Source organism: Carettochelys insculpta, chromosome 3 (genome assembly GCF_033958435.1).
Source record: "Carettochelys insculpta isolate YL-2023 chromosome 3, ASM3395843v1, whole genome shotgun sequence".
In the NCBI taxonomy this organism is placed as follows: domain Eukaryota; kingdom Metazoa; phylum Chordata; order Testudines; family Carettochelyidae; genus Carettochelys; species Carettochelys insculpta.
Window position 1 is genome coordinate 198262716 of NC_134139.1, and position 16110 is coordinate 198278825.

Below are 16110 nucleotides of genomic sequence, written 5' to 3' on the forward strand. Positions count from 1 at the left end.
AGGGCAGGTAATCATACATGTAACATTCAATGCAACAAATAGGACAGCCCCCACTCTACTGCTGGGCTTCTGCCTGAATTTTCTCTTAAGAATAAATTTGATTATATACGGGGCTTTTATTTAAATGTTTGGGACACAGTTTTAGAAAAGTTTAACATTAAAGGTGGTCAGAAGAAACTAGCCCTCTAAGCGCCCCCTCTAAACTTCTCTCTCAAAACTCCCTCCTGTTAGCAAACACCCTGGTCACCTTCAGGAGGAGCCACTGGCCTTGGAGTGCAGTACAGACCCCCCCCGACAGAAGGTGCCTCTGGAGAAGCCCCAGCCTCACTGCTACAGGTGGTCCCTGTAAGTCTCCCCAAACTCCCAGCTCCCCCTGTCTGAAGACCTGGGTCCTAATTTCTGCACCTCCCACTTGCCTTGACTTGTGCACCCTTAACCCCTGCCTGGAGACCCCACCAAACTTCTGTCCTAGTCCTACCAAACTCTGAACCAACACACCCCTGAACCCTCACTCCAGCCTTCATTTTTTTTCTTTTTTAAAAAATACTATCACTGAAAAAAGCCTGCACATTTTTTATTTATTTTCAACAAATTTCTTCAGTTAAGGGCCTGAGCAACAGAGGGTACGTCTAATAGTCTTCAGTAAAGGTTTAAAAGAGTGTGTTTGCCATGGTACTAAACAGGCTGAGGCCTCTTTAGGCAAATACCAAACCTTATCTAACACTGTGTCGTATCGGACAGTGACAGGAGCAAGCAAACCCCATCTCTCTTTGGGCCTATATATGCCCTCTAAATTAAAACAATAGATGAAAACTATTCTATAAATGCCAGACATGCTCATCAGATGTTGCTGTAGCATGTAGCTGTTTACTCTCTGCCAAAGGAAACTCTAACCACAAGGGGACACATGTGGCTAAGCTGCCCCCTTTTCCCCTTCGTCCAGTACCTTTAAAACCTCACACAGTCCCCAGCGACCTTGTTCTAAACTCAAGACTGGCAACAGTCTGTCAAAAAATAAAAGCACAAGCCAAAAACAAACCAGTCCCACCTACCAACTCACATGTCTGAATAAGCAGCTTTTCAGCTGGCCTACCCCTCCTCATAGCTACTCACAGACTTTATCAGGCAAAGCCTCTCCAGAACCCATCTTACTTCTTCCAGCAGTCTCTGCTAGCTTCCAAGCAGACAGCCAGGTTGAGTCTGAGGCTGCTTCTACACTGGCTCCCTCCTGTTGGAGGGAGCACGGTAATGAGGCAGTTTGAAGCAGGCAAATAAGGAGCTACTGTGCATATTCAACACCTCATTAGCATAATGGTGGATACGCGAATTTTAAAGCGCAGACTTCAAAGTTCAGACAGGCAGTGTAGATGCAGGCAGCTTCCAAATAAGCGCCTCACTCAATATGCATATTAGCGCCCCATTTGCCTGCTTCGAATTGCCTCATTGCCATGCCCCCTCTAACAGGATGGGGAGAGTGTAAAAGCAGCCTGGATTAAAGTGATTTGTTGACAAAACTTCTGTCAAAAGACAGTGGCCAGACTGCCCAGCCTCTCTATAGGCAAAACAGCCAACTGGAAGCACAGCAGCCAGGGTTGCCTGATAGTCCAGAAGTGCTTTATGTTAACAGAAGGACCCCTGGAATATCCAGACCAACAGTTTGTCAACACATCTCTGTCAACAGAGGTATTCTTCCTTCTGACAAGCAGGGTGCATCTGTTGAGAAAAGTGCTGCGTTCTGTCATCTTACTGTCAACAGAATGCCCTTGGGAATCTGGATGTTCCCCAGGCTTTGTTGACAAAATGGCTGTTTTGTTCACAAAACCCTTTGGTGTAGACATAGCCCAAAATAGGCACCACTGTAGCTTCCTTCTGCTTTTTATATTGGAATCATCTCATTCCTCTTTGGAGGGGTTCCTCTTGTAATCAGGGTTGTCTTGGGCCCAGAGGTTACATTCAGAAGGAAGAATGAAATATTTCAGAATGGCTGAACCATAACTATAGCTCTGGACAAGGACAATTTACTGGTTTGAAGGAATCATCGAACTGTAGAATTGGATGGAACCTCAAGAGGTCAAGTCCAGTCCCCTGCACTCATAGCAGAATGAAGCACCATCTTATTAAAATGCACCCAAAATGTCCATAAGCTCGGAGTTTGAAATGGGGCAATCACTATTTGGAAATAGGTTTTTCTTCATTATAGAGGTTTTTCTTTATTGTTTTTTGATAGAAATTGGTAGGTGGTGTCCAATGCAAAGGGAAAAGTGCTGTTAAGATATTCATAGACAATGAAAATAAAGATAGGTCACTTGTAGCTGGCTGTATAAGGATAAGCAGGAGGAAAGAATGAGGTGGTTTGTGTGGCTTTCCCCAGAAACTGTGGTTTATCTGCGTGGTGCAGCACAGATGGTATGGGGCATTGGGGCTGTGGTTAGCCCAACTGCAGGGGTGAGGTCCAGATCTGAGCTGGTAACTCCAGGAGAAGGATGGAAAGTGAACCTCTGCAGGAGGCTTGTAAAGAAGAGGAAGAGTTCCATTTTGGCGAGAGTCGCGCCTGCACAGATCCTCCGACCTGTAATGAAATTCAAGAAGGATGGAAGGATTTCAAAAATTATCAGCAACACAACAGATTGGATTTTTAACTCTAGGAAAGAGTTGTAGATAAAAACTTAGCCACTATGGGCAAATGCATTCTCACAACACCAGTCTTAAAAAGCAAGTGTCAATGCTCCATTTGACAAAAGTGAAAACATGGTATGAGGTGGGTTCACCAAATATACCAGGCAGAGGTAGTCTAGAAATCAGAAGTTTCCCATTCCTAGTACCTTGCTCATTCCACCAGACCATAAGATCAGCCATGCAAGCTAGTGCCCGTATGCGAAGTACAGACAATACCTTCTGAACAGCTTAAAGGCTAGAAGGTAGCACATGGATCTCTCTCTAAGTACCATTGTAACTTGTTTCAGGAATGGTAACGACAGGTTTTGGAAAGAGCCATCGCCTGCTCTCTTCTGGCTTGGGTCCAGATTCCACAGCCTCTAAGATTTGAGAGTGGCTGCTTCTGGATTTGGTCTATGTCTGGAAACAGTGTGATTTTCATTCTTAATCCAGTGATATCTCTTAGCCTTTGTTTACGTTAGGCAATGTAAGTTGATCCCAGATTCTCAATTCTATTTATAGCACTTGTGTGGCTAATGTGAACGTAACTGCACTGGATTAATTTGTCTATCCACCATGAGGAAGGTGAACAGGACAGTTTCTCCTGTCAACCTCCTTTAGTGCTTGTGTCTTGTGAGAAGTACAGGGTTGGACTTTATGTATCTATACTAGATGTGTAAAATCGAACCCCAGAAATTGATCTTGAGTAGGTAGATCTTCCAGGGTAGTACAGACATAGCTTTATGCAGCAGGGTGTAAAAGTACAACAGTAGTAGCAAACTCAGCTCACAGGATAGTGTTACTCTAGGTAATGGCAGAGCGGAACTGAGAGTTTTGCCTCCTTTGAGCTCAAGTGACAACAGAGCTCCACATGATTATTTAGTAACAAAGGGGAAGCCGTGCTAGTCTATACACTATCAAAACAAAAAGCAGTCAAGTAGCACTTTAAAGACTAGCAAAATAGTTTATTAAAGAAGTGGGTCTGTCCCACGAAAGCTCACCTAATAAACTATTTTGCTAGCCTTTAAGTGCTACATGACTGATTTTCGTTATGATTATTTAGAAGTGGGGGAGAAAAAAGACAGAGTTTAAACTGCTGTCCTTGAAGAGAAGTTACCTGCTGAAAAGGGCATGAATGCCTCATTCTTCACAAACTTTCCATCTCCACTGAGAAAATGCTGAGGATAGAATTCTCCAGGCTTCTCCCACTGAGTCTTGTCATACAACACAGAAGCCAGTAGAGGAATTACATGAGTACCCTAAAAAGATGAAAAAATAAGAAATAGAAATGTTAAAACTGAAATGCAAAATCCACAGAATAAAATGGCATGTTGTACATACCAAAAATGAAAACCAAACAAAAAAGTGGTAAAATTCCATTGCTGGCAACCTTGTTCCCAAACTAATTTTTTTAAAGTAATAACCAACTTTTCTACTAACCCCCCACAATTTCAAAAATGCTTAAAAAACCTAGTAACAGAAAAGAGCAATAGACATTTTTCTTCCAGCTCTACTAAAATATCAAATAGACCATAGACAGTGAGTTTCACTCTGAAGGATAATGGGCCAGATGATCACATGGTGTAGAGGTGTGTAGCTGTGCTCCCTTCAGTGGAGTTATGGCAGAGTGCACCAGAGGAGAATTGGCCCCAGTCAGAGTTTCCTGCACATATATCTATGCCAGGTGCTCAGAGCATGGGCATGTTCCACATCTTGTCCTGCTTCATTAATCTTTCATGTCTTCAGAATTAGTAAACCTCCTGGACAGACTCCTCCTGCCCTCTTTCCCATAAACACGTCAGTGGTTTGAACCAGAGCACTGCCGACATGACTGTGTATTGCTTTGTGGTTTGTCTTAGCTGAGCTCACCGGCTAAAAAATTTAAAGTTTGATTAGTCCGTGGATAGGAATTGTCCAGGTGAAATGAAGAAGACTGACAGAAGTGGTCTGGCAGGCTTCCTGCTTTTACTTACTTTTGGAATAACATAGCCATTAAATTTAACATCCTCCGTTGTCTCATGAGGCAAGTTCATTGGCAGGATATTAGCGAACCTCTGAATCTCATGGATGACTGCGTCTGTGTATGGCATTTGTTTCCGATGCTCATAACGAAGCAGGGCAGATCCTACAACTCTTTCAATTTCTTCATGGACTTTTCCTGAACAGTTGAAACAGAGTGAAAGCAGGTGCTCAGATACTGTGGTGGTGGGAACCTCTATGAGAAACTAGACAGAGAAATGGAAACGTACAATGGTTGCCTGATACATACTATAATCAACACCTTTTAGGACACAGACATCTTGTTTCTAAAATGTTGCTGCTGACCTCGTTTGTTACCATGGCTGAAATGGAGCAAGCCTCAGATCTTAATTTTGGAGGAGAGGTAAGTGTGCCTTTTCTAGATGTGATAGTAGTAACTGGGTGCAGATATGGTAATGTCCCATGAAAAGGGTAGGCCTTTTTGTTTTTAGGGGTCAATCCTACGAAGTACAAAATAGCCTTAAATTCCACTGATTAGTGAAAGTTGATTGTGCTCTTCTTACATTCTCATTGTTTTTGAGCTGTACAATACATGGTGGTCCCTCCATCATTAGTGCAGTCCATGATTTAGGGACACCTGGAATTCACAAATAATATCTGTGAAGATGAAACTGTGGATCTTCAAAACAAATGTGAAGAGTGTGCTCCTGTAGGGATGCAAGGCCTGACAGTAAAAATATCTTCAAATCACAATGTAAAGACATTCATAAACATTTGCCTGAGGTACATCCTTTGAGTGGAATGGCAAGACTTTGTCATAAATGAGGAGCTTTGGCACAGAGCAGGACAAGTGGGGATGGCTTGGCCACACCCTCAGAAAACCATCATCCAGCATAGTCCATCAAGGTCTCCTATGGAAACCAAAAAGAATATGCAAAAGAGGAAGACCTTGGACACAGTGGAGAAGATCTACTGAGATTGAAGGACAATACTTGGGATACTTCTGGAGTGAGCTAGAAGTTATGTCCCGCGACAGTGAAGTTACTTGTAGATGACCTATGCTCCACTTGGAGTACAGAGGTTTAAGTCAATTGTGTGTGGACATCAAGCAGTTGAGTGTTAATTAGTCAGGGAACAAAATGACCATGGAAAACTTCAGGATCCTCTCTGAGTCTTGCAGCCTGAATAAAGAATTCCCTTTGCTTTCACGACATCCAAGTCTGTCTTCTTCTTACTGCGAGGGATGACATAATGCCATAGGTTTTGAATTTCAGCTTGGGTGAGGACTGTGCTGGCCATATGTGTGTGGACATAGTTTACACAAAAGCACACTCACTACATGTAGACCAGAGCAAAACACATTAAGAATAGTCAGAAGGGCTCAGAAGACTTACTCTGAATGGTTTGGTATTTTATCATAAGCAGAAGGCCCCAGCGGAGTGTGGTGGAAGTTGTTTCCGTCCCAGCTGCGAACAAGCTACTCACCAGATTTCGCAAATTCTCATTTGTGAAATGGGAATTGGGATTAGATTTTTCCTGCAAGTACAAAAGTCTCAGTTAAAATTTAAAGAATATTGGCAATCAAGGAAAATCTGCATTAACCACTCCTCCCCAACCCCATTGGAACCTCCTGCTGCTTGACGAGAAAGGCATCAATGAAACTCCTCTTGTCATTGGGATCTAATTGCTTCAGGCGTTCGATGAATGTCTGCTGAATAAAGGAGTTGAGTTCTTCTTTATTTTTAAAGACAGTCTTGTGATTTCCTGGTAGGAACTCCAGGGCAGGAAACAGATTGTACAGCTAAAAGATGGGATATAGCACAGTTAGCAAAAAGGGAATGCACATTATAATGGTTAACAATTCGTTCATGAGTAACTGCTCAGCAATATGCATTGAGATGAAATAACCTTGCAATTAATAGGGTCAGAGTCCATAAGCCTTTCACATGCAGAAGTCCCATTGAGATCAATGAAACAGCTTTTTGACCTAAACTCCTTCATTTGGCTGGTGTAGACGCTGAGCAACAAGTATAATTTTACATGCAGGTGGTTAAGACGGCTAGAGTCAAGGGACATGCCTATGACCATTTTACCCTTACACTTTCTGCTGTTGCTTCCACTTGTGCTGAGCACAATGATGTAAGACCTTGTGTGGACCAGTCACCGGCCTTTTAACAGTGGTGTCAACTGAGTTTGTTTTAGTAAGGATAAAACTCTCAAGCTTAGGTGAGAAACCAGCCAGTAATTTGATGTTAGTGAAGATTATTGGCAGGATTTTCCATGGACAGTTTATTCACTGTAGGCAGGTTGTCATACTGTTGGCTGTCAAAAGCGTTTATTTCTGTTCCCCATGAGCATCAGGTGCTGCTTCTTTTTAGAGATATAAGAACTGCTGAGGAAGTTTTAGATCAAATGGGTTAGCCAGAAAATTCCAATTCAAAGAATCTAGAGCTTTTCAAAGAAGGGTATTATTTTGAAGACATTTTCAACAGGAAAAGTTTTGCAGCTGTGGAATGGAATTTTTGGCCAAACTGGAAAGATATGGGCAGGAATTAACAATTTCCTGTAATAGCCAATAGCCCCATGTTTCAGGCACTCATAGGATATTTGAAACTCAGGTTCTGGTTCAATGGCTCCTTCGCTTGATTCTCCTAAACCATAATCGAGTGCTCTAAGCACCATGTTATTGGCTAACCTGGGATAAGGATCCCTTTTTAGGAAATACTCTGAAATCCCCCAAAATGCACACAGAATAAACCAAATTAACTAATATCACCGTAACTGAAGGACTCCCAGAAAGTCGGATATTTTCGTTAATCAAATGGATAAGTCTCAAAAACGTGGGATCCTCATAATCAAACCGGTGTCCGAATATTATTGACATAATGACATTGGAAATGGGAATGTTCATCATCTTAGCCGTGTCAAAGGGGTTTCCTGAAAAACATTGTGTGGCGACATTCATCATTTTGTAGTGGAACCCAGTGAAATAAGAGCCGTCCCTTTCGTTCCTTTGGGAATTGCTTACATTCGTTGCGGTAATAGCAAGGAGCAAACTCTGGCTCCTTGAATCAGATGTGTTGGTGGTATGTGGAGAAGGAGAGCTCCCTTATGTCACATCTTCAGGTCAAAGCTCCCTAAGGGTCAAACTGATATTTGCTTTAATGAGGAACTGGGCCTTTATTGTTAGGCTAACTCCTTCAGCACTTTCCCCTCCCGCTCATTACATAGCCATCTATGTGTCCAAATGGTTCAAACTCCTTCCCTATACTCCAAGTAGATGGAATCAAACGCAAAAGAGTCATGGCTGGGTTAGTTTCAAAGTGGGATAACTCCATGAGAGTGGGAGAAAGGGGTTTTAGATGCCCAAATGTGTTGAAGCACTTTGAACGGCTGTCAGTGTCACACCACAAAGCTCAACACATCCTCACCTTTCTGGGCTTCAAAATCCTTTATTAGATAAGCACATTCTTCCAGGATTTTGTCTTCAATGATCCTCCTGCCCATACCAAAATCCCGGAGGGCTGTGAGGGTAAATCTTCTCATAACTTTCCAGTTTTCACCATGAGCAAAAACAACACCTGACATGCAAAAGATTTTAGTTAGCCGGACGACCACAACACTGGGTGTGGCCAACTTTTCCATCATCCCATAAAGTTTGTTTACAGCCACCAGTTCTGGCTCTCATTGTTCTTAGCTGTTATTTAGCCAAATTCCCCCTCAGGCAAAGAAGAAACAGAAGATTGGGAGAAACATCTGCCACCTCTCCATAGGGTGCTGAGAGCAATGAGTCAGAGTTCTTTGAATATTTCCTTCTGACACTCTCCCACTTCGGATCAAAGTCTTTGGTCCAGAAAAAAGAAGATGAATGACTCTTAGCCTGCAGCTCAGGGCACTCACCTGGGAGAACCAGGAGCCTGTCCACCTGCTGCAATGACTCTAAGGATAGGTCTACACAACAATGCAGAAGAGATCCCTGAGGACAGCCCTATACAGCAAAGTTATTTGAAAATAACAGCAGTTATTTTGAAATAACTATGGTAACATCTACACAAACTATCAGATGACTTATTTTGAAATTGGTAAACTTTATTCAATGAGGAATAGTGCCTATTTTGATACAGATATTAGTAAAGAGGGCTGTTAAGAATGGGAATGGTGGCTATTTTGAAAACCTGTAGTGAGTCCAATGGCTCTATGTCAAAATAGGCTCTGTGTGTGCAGACAATGGCTACATCTACACGTGAAGCCTACTTCGAAGTAGCTTATTTCGATGTAGCGACTATTTCGATGAATAACGTCTACACGTCCTCCAGGGCCGGCAACATCGATGTTCAACTTCGACGTTGCGCAGCACCACATCGAAATAGGCGCAGCAAGGGAATGTCTACACGCCAAAGTAGCACACACCGAAATAAGGGTGCCAGGCACAGCTGCAGACAGGGTCACAGGGAGGACTCAACAGCAAGCTGCTCCCTTAAAGGGCCCCTCCCAGACACAGTTGCACTAAACAACACAAGATCCACAGAGCCGACAACTGGTTGCAGACCCTGTGCCTGCAGCATGGATCCCCAGCTGCGGCAGCAGCAGCCAGAAGCCCTGGGCAAAGGGCTGCTGCACACGATGACCATAGAGCCCCGCAGAGGCTGGAGAGAGAGCATCTCTCAACCCCTCAGCTGATGGCTGCCATGGCGGACCCCGCAATTTCGATGTTGCGGGACGCGCAACGACTACACGGTCCCTACTTCGACGTTGAACGTCGAAGTAGGGCGCTATTCCTATCCCCTCATGGGGTTAGCGGCTTTGACGTCTCACCGCCTAACATCGATGTTAACTTCGAAATGGCGCCCGACACGTGTAGCCGTGATGGGCGCTATTTCGAAGTTAGTGCCGCTACTTCGAAGTAGCGTGCACGTGTAGACACGGCTAATGTGTTTAGAAGTAGATAAGAGCTACTTCAAAATATATTTTTGTGGGTATCAGCATTATTTTGTTTCGGAATAAGGCTGCCGTGTAGACCTACCCTGAAAGAAGAATATTTCCAATCCTTCCTCGTTAGGTAAGAGAGAAAAGAAATCTCACCATATCCTTTTGCTATCTTGTCAAATATCGGGACTTCGGCTCTTTCTGCAAATGCATCTGCGTGGTTCACAAGAGCCTCCTTCATCATCTTATATCCTGAGAGGACCACCATTTTCTTGGGTCCCATCTGAATGCTGAAGACTGGGCCGTATTTCTCAGACAGCTTAAATAAAGGGAGAGTAAAAAACAGCATTATATGTTTCCTTTTTAATTTTTAAAGCAACTGGAAGGCTTCAGATTGAGTTTAAAGCATGCAAACTAGAGCTTTTTCTTTTTTCCTGCCTGCACATATAGCTGAATGAACAAGCACCAGGTTCAGCAGTCAGACAAAAGAGAGTTATACACATCAGTGCTCTGCTGCTGCTGTTTATTTTGTTTGGAAAAAATACTGTTGAAGGTTTTAAGTTTCTTTACAATATGGGCATAGAGCTTAAGAATGGCCAGGAAATAAATTTACAGTGCATCTGTGGTTTTACTTGTGATGTGCTTACTATTGTGGATATTTTGTATGATACCGAAATATTAAAAGTGCTTTGAAGACAAATAAGAATGCAAATAAGATGCTGCTGTAGTGTCTCACACAGAAGACCAGCTTCAAAAACTGCTGGATCAGTTCTCCAAAGCATGCAAGAACTTTGGGCTTACCATCAGCCTAAAGAAGATGAACGTACTCGGTCAGGATGTTGCTGAATCCCCATCAATCAGCATTGACAACTATACGTTAGAGGTCGTCCACGAGTTCGTTTACCTCGGGTCCACCATCACTGACACCCTGTCGTTGGACACTGAGCTAAATAGGAGGATCGGAAAAGCAGCCACAACTCTGTCCAGACTCAGCAGGAGAGTGTGGAATAACAACAAACTGTACACTCACACCAAAATGCAAGTCTACAGAGCCTGCATCCTCAGCACCCTCCTTTATGGCAGCGAGACTTGGACCCTGTATGTCCGCCAGGAAAAGAGGCTGAACGTCTTCCACTTGTGCTGCCTCAGGCGCATCCTTGGAATATCATGGAAGGACAGAGTGGCCAACACTGCCGTCCTCGAGCAAGCTGGAATCCCAACCATGCACACCTTCCTCAGGCAGCGTCGACTCCGCTGGCTTGGCCACATCCACAGGATGAATGATGGAAGGATTCCAAAAGACATCCTGTATGGTGAGCTAGCCTCTGGCAAAAGACCTCCCGGACGCCCCCAGTTGCCTTACAAAAATGTCTGCAAGACAGACCTCAGAGAGGTAGACATCGAGCTGGACAACTGGGAAGAACTAGCAGACAACCGCAGCAGATGGAGGCAGGGGTTACACAAGGGCCTTCAGAAGGGCGAGTTGAAGATCAGACAGCTAGCAGAGGAGAAGCGAGCGCACAGAAAGCACAATAAGGACTTGCCAGACACCCACTACATCTGCAAGAGATGCAGCAAGGACTGTCACTCTTGTGTGGGTCTTTATAGTCACAATAGATGCTGTAAATGAAGCCCTCAATTGAAACTTTAAAGGGCGCGATCCATAGTCTATGCAGACTGAAGGATGCCTACTACTACTAAGAATGCTTTCATGCAGAGCTGTCAATCTATGGCTCTAGTTTGGTTCGAGAGCTGCTTGTGCAAACCCTGTTGTTTGCATAGCTTCATTATTTTTCTTATTATTTTATTATTATTCATCAATGTTACCATAACATGTAGATGCCCTAGCCTGGGACCAGGACTCCATTGTGAAAGATTTTGTACAGAGAACTTGACGATGGGTCTTTCTCCAAGGAGCATAAAATCCATGTATCCTGTAGCTCAGCATTGGCCAAAGAGGTAATGGGTTGAGATGCGGATGTCTCAGTCTATCTGGAGGACTGTGGCTGTCTCAGAACACTGGCCATCATGGACAAGGACAGCTCCTACACTATGGTGCTAGACAATGCCATATGGGAAGGTGGAGGGGAACCATCAGTGACGAAGGAATGACTCACGAGTGACCTAGAAAAACAAGCTGTAAACAAATCCATAAGTCTGTATTTTATGCACCCAGAGTTACTGAGGGAATTGGCTGACATGATTGTTGAGCCTTTGGCCTTTATCTCTAAAGACTCTTTGACACCGGGAGAGATTCTGTATGACTGGAAAAAGGCAAATGTAGTACCCATCTTTAAAAAAAGGAAAGAAGGACAAACCTGGGAACTACAGACTGGTCAGCCTCAATCCTTGGGAAAATAGTGGAGGAGATCTTCAGAGAATCCATTTTGAAGCACTTGGAAAATGAGAAAGTCATCGAGTACTCAACATGGATTCACCAAGGGCAAGTTGTGCCTGTCCAATCTGATTTACTTCTATGATGAGGTAACAGGCTCTGTGGACTTCGGGAGGTCAATGGATGTGATAAACCTTGACTTCAGCAAAGCTTGTGATACAGTCTCCCATAACATTCTTTCCCATAAGTTGAGGAAGTGTGGATTGGATCCATGGATGAAAAGATGGATAGAAAGCTGGCTTGATGGTAGGGCCCAACAGGTAGAGGTCAATGCCTCAATATCTGGATGGCTTTTGGTTTCAAGCAGAGTGCCCCAATGCTGGGTTCTGGGGCCAGTGTTATTCAACATCTTTATTAAAGACCTGGATGAGGGCCTGGACTTCATTCTCAGCAAGTTTGCAGATGACACTAAGGTAGGTGGAGACGAAGATTCGTTGGAAGGTAGAGTTAGGATCCTGAGTGACCTGGATAAATTGGAGGATTGGGCCAAAAGAAATCTGATGTGGTTCAACAAGCAGAAATGTAGAGTCCTGCACATGGGACAGAAGAATCCAAAGCATTGTTACTGGCTGGGGACTGCTAAGCAGTAGTACAGCAGAAAGGGACCTACGAGTTATGGTGGATGAAAGGCTGGATATGAATAAACAGTGTGCCCTTGAGGAGGGTTGTGAGGTAGTGGAATGCGTTGCCTGGAAAGGTGGTAGATTCTTGATCCCTTGAGCTTTTTAAGTCCCAGCTTGACAAAGTCCTGGCTGGGATGACTTAGTTGGCGTTATCCTATTTGAAGCAGGGGGCTGGACTAGATAACCTTCTGAGGTCCCTTCCAGCCCTGTGATTCTGTAACTATGTGATGACTGACCAGCTAACTCAGAACCTGTGCTGTCACTCTGGCCATCTTAGAGGTCCAGAGGAGGTCAGGCCACTTCCAGCACTTGAGACGCCACTTCACAACAGAGTGAGTCATAATTTGATTTTTTTATTAAACAAATATATTTCTGGCCTTTTTCTGTGTAAATGCAATAATTATGGAGGGATGTGCATCAAACCAAGTCGCAAAACTTATGACATGCCAGAAAATTAACACAGGTCTAAATGTGAAGCCTCCTTAAGCTTGAGGCTGAGGCAAAATTATCCCTCTTTTCCACCCACCCTGATTGATGCTGACTAGCCTGTCTTCATTAAAGGTGTCCACTCACATCACGTACACCTTCAAAAAATGGGGCCTCCTGCACTTTGCTTAGTTTTCCTTTTTCCATCTGTCCTTTGCTACTATGAGCTCAAATACAGGCTGCCCCATCCATGACATTGGAAATTGTTACCTTAAGCAAAGTTCGGTAAGGTCTCTTCAGGTCCAGCTGGTGTAGATTTCCAAGGATGGGTAAAGGTCTTGGTCCTGGAGGGAAATCTGGACAGACTCTATTATTCTGTTTCCTTTTCACAGCCATGATAGAAACAAGAATTGCAACAAACAGCAGCAGGATGACAAGTGGATCTGCCAGAGTCATTCTTTTTTTTGTTTGTGTTAGACACCGAGCTAGGGAGGAAATTTACAAGACACACATAAAAATTATGGTGAGAATGCAGCATAAATCAGCCATATCTGCAAACAGACTGATCAGCTTGGTTATGATGTCTGTCTAATACAGGTATTATTTTATTTCCCTTATCCATGATGCTGCACTTAATCCTATTTGTGCCAGTGAAAGTCACTTGTTATGGAAAGGTTATAGGTAGTTCCTTCCATTGAAAATTACAGTGGATGGAATATCTGGCCTATCTGGTTTAACACCTGGATTTGATTGTATCATCACCTTCCTTTCAACTGGCTGCCATTTGACTGTCAATCTTGGCCACAGTAATTGTTCACACATCACCTTTCATGAAAGATAGTGATCATGGGGAGTGGTGAGATATGTGGCATAAAGTTGGGTCCATACTCTCAGTTTCGCTTATGAATGATCTTTACTCGAGAGTTGCCACGAGCTAGATTACAAATTAAGACACTTGTGCTCTATTAATATCTAAGCAAATTGGTTAATTTGTATGCTGGAAAATAATTTGCAACCATCTAGAAACTTCAGCTTTAAAAAAGTTTGTGGGGATTTAATGATCGTGGCATCAGCCTCTATCAAGCATGTGGGGGTGAATAACGCTCTCCCTAGCATGTTCTGCCCCTTCCTTTTCATGCCTTTCACCCTTTTGTGCAACTCTACGCTCTGAAGCGGCTGGAGAACTCCTACAGTGACTGAAATGAAAGGCTGGGAGCAGCAGGGAAAAGAGAACAGAGAATATTTAAATAAGTTTTTGCAAAATTGGGGCACATATGGCAAGGAGCTGTAAAAATTATTCAAGAGCTGGAGAAACCATTGTAGTGTGAGCAACCTAATGAGCTCAACCTATTTATCAAAAGGAAAATTGCAGGGTGGATATTACGTACAAATGGATCTTGCTGGGTAGAAAATACTGGGTATTCAAGATCTTCTTAAACTACCTGAGAAAGGAACAACAAGAAGCCATGTCTGGAAGCTGGATCCAGACAAATTCAAATTAGAAGTAATGCATACATTGCTCACAGTGAGAGCGATTAACCACTGCAACAAACCACCCAGGCAAGTGGTGAGTTTTGCAGTTGTTCACATTTGCAGATCTTGACGGGATGCCTTTCTGGAAGTTGTGCTTTAGTCAAACACTGTTTATGCTCAACACAGATCCAATTAATGAAATTTAAGAGGCTGTGCTATACAGCTGAGATTAGATGATCTGAGGTTGAAGTCTGGCCAGAAACTCTTTAAATCTAACAACAGTAAATTAAGTTACCTTGCAATAAAATGGTGGTTTTCATAAATAGAAGCTAAACCAAAGCATGTAACTGTGGCTCTTAGATAAAGATCCTGTGTGTGACAAATTAGAAATGAATGGTGATGAAACTGTGCGATCCCTGAAGGATACGAATGGGCTTGTTTAGTGGAGAACCTACGTTTCAATTTTAACTGAAATTATTTGATTACCAATTAACTCAAAGTAACTGACTCACTTTTCAATACTAGTTTAGATAGTTATATGTTTTTTTCAAAAACAGGCACTCAAGGTTTAGTCAAAATACCTGTACGCAGTGGTAAGCATGGAAGAAGGGAACAAGATAGGAAATGGAGTAAAAACCACTGGAAGCGTGTGGGCTAATTAGGGCTCATCAGGTGCATAGAGATAATGGGATATATTGCCAAAGTATATTAAGCCTCCCAGTCTTTAAGTGTTGCTCAGTACATGCCTCCCATAATGAGGAAGCAAACTAGCAATCAGGCACTTGAGAGTAAATACTTACGCACCTTCTGCTGTGGACAGTCCTAGACCTTCTGTCCTTGTCCTTGAGAGCTTGCTGCTTATGCTGCTCTATCATGGGAAGCTCCTGGGCACTCACAAGGCCATAGTGATACTGCTGTCTCAGGCAACACTTCCCAGCCATTTAAAACGATCTTTCTCCTCCTTGTGGCCCCTTTCTCAGGGGCGTATACATCCTCAGGCAGGTCCTGACAGGAAACACTGTTGTCCCCTGCTTCACTGAACTTATTTACACATCTAGAAAGGCTCCATGCCAGCTGCAGCCAGTTACTACACAGGCCTGAGACGAATTGCAAAGGTAAGTTGCGGTCAGGCCCAACACTCTGCCCCCTGATCCCTGACAGGGTTATGTTAATGGAGGACCATACACAGCTTCATGATAGGCTATAAGCACTTGTACATGCTGCACCATCTGCCATGTGTCACAGCACTGGGTAATGCACAGTATTAGCCAGACCTCCATTATTGCAAAGGCTACAACTGTCAGATGTAGCAGTAAATTCAAAGTGGATGTGGCCTGAGTGGACCATCCTCAGAATACAACCCAGCAACAATGGACAGTTAACTTTGACTCGGCCTTTGCCCTCTGGAGGAGGGAGTCTTGATCATGCAGCATTATTTCTTGGGTTTCTACAAGTGCCACACCCCGCTCCTCCAGCCCCCAGGTGACTACAAGGTGCTGCTGCAAAAAGTATTACAACTTGTCAAAGGTAACTGCGATCCTCAAGGGAGTTCCCAGGACCTGAACTCAAGCCGCTGATTACAACTATCACTCATGGTGGCCCAATACCCCACACTTACAGTACACTCAACCA

The 16110-nt window shown here is 43.5% G+C and overlaps 1 protein-coding gene across 2 annotated transcripts; it reads right to left on the reverse strand.

The window, feature by feature from the left end:
* Positions 1 to 560: 560 nt before the first annotated feature.
* Positions 561 to 15438, reverse strand: LOC142011617 (cytochrome P450 2K1-like). 2 transcript variants are annotated; one of them, XM_074991385.1, is made up of 10 exons: positions 15283 to 15438; positions 13276 to 13490; positions 9718 to 9880; positions 8067 to 8216; positions 7418 to 7572; positions 6263 to 6436; positions 6030 to 6171; positions 4629 to 4813; positions 3773 to 3914; positions 561 to 2569 (listed from the first exon to the last, which is right to left on the reverse strand). In XM_074991385.1, the coding sequence occupies exons 2-10, from the start codon at positions 13459 to 13461 to the stop codon at positions 2382 to 2384; spliced, it is 1485 nt and encodes a 494-aa protein (XP_074847486.1). In that variant the 5' UTR covers positions 13462 to 13490; positions 15283 to 15438; the 3' UTR covers positions 561 to 2381. The 2 variants fall into 2 exon arrangements, with proteins under 2 accessions (XP_074847486.1, XP_074847485.1); XM_074991384.1 differs by having other exon boundaries at positions 7412 to 7572.
* Between the last annotated feature and the right edge of the window lie 672 nt (positions 15439 to 16110).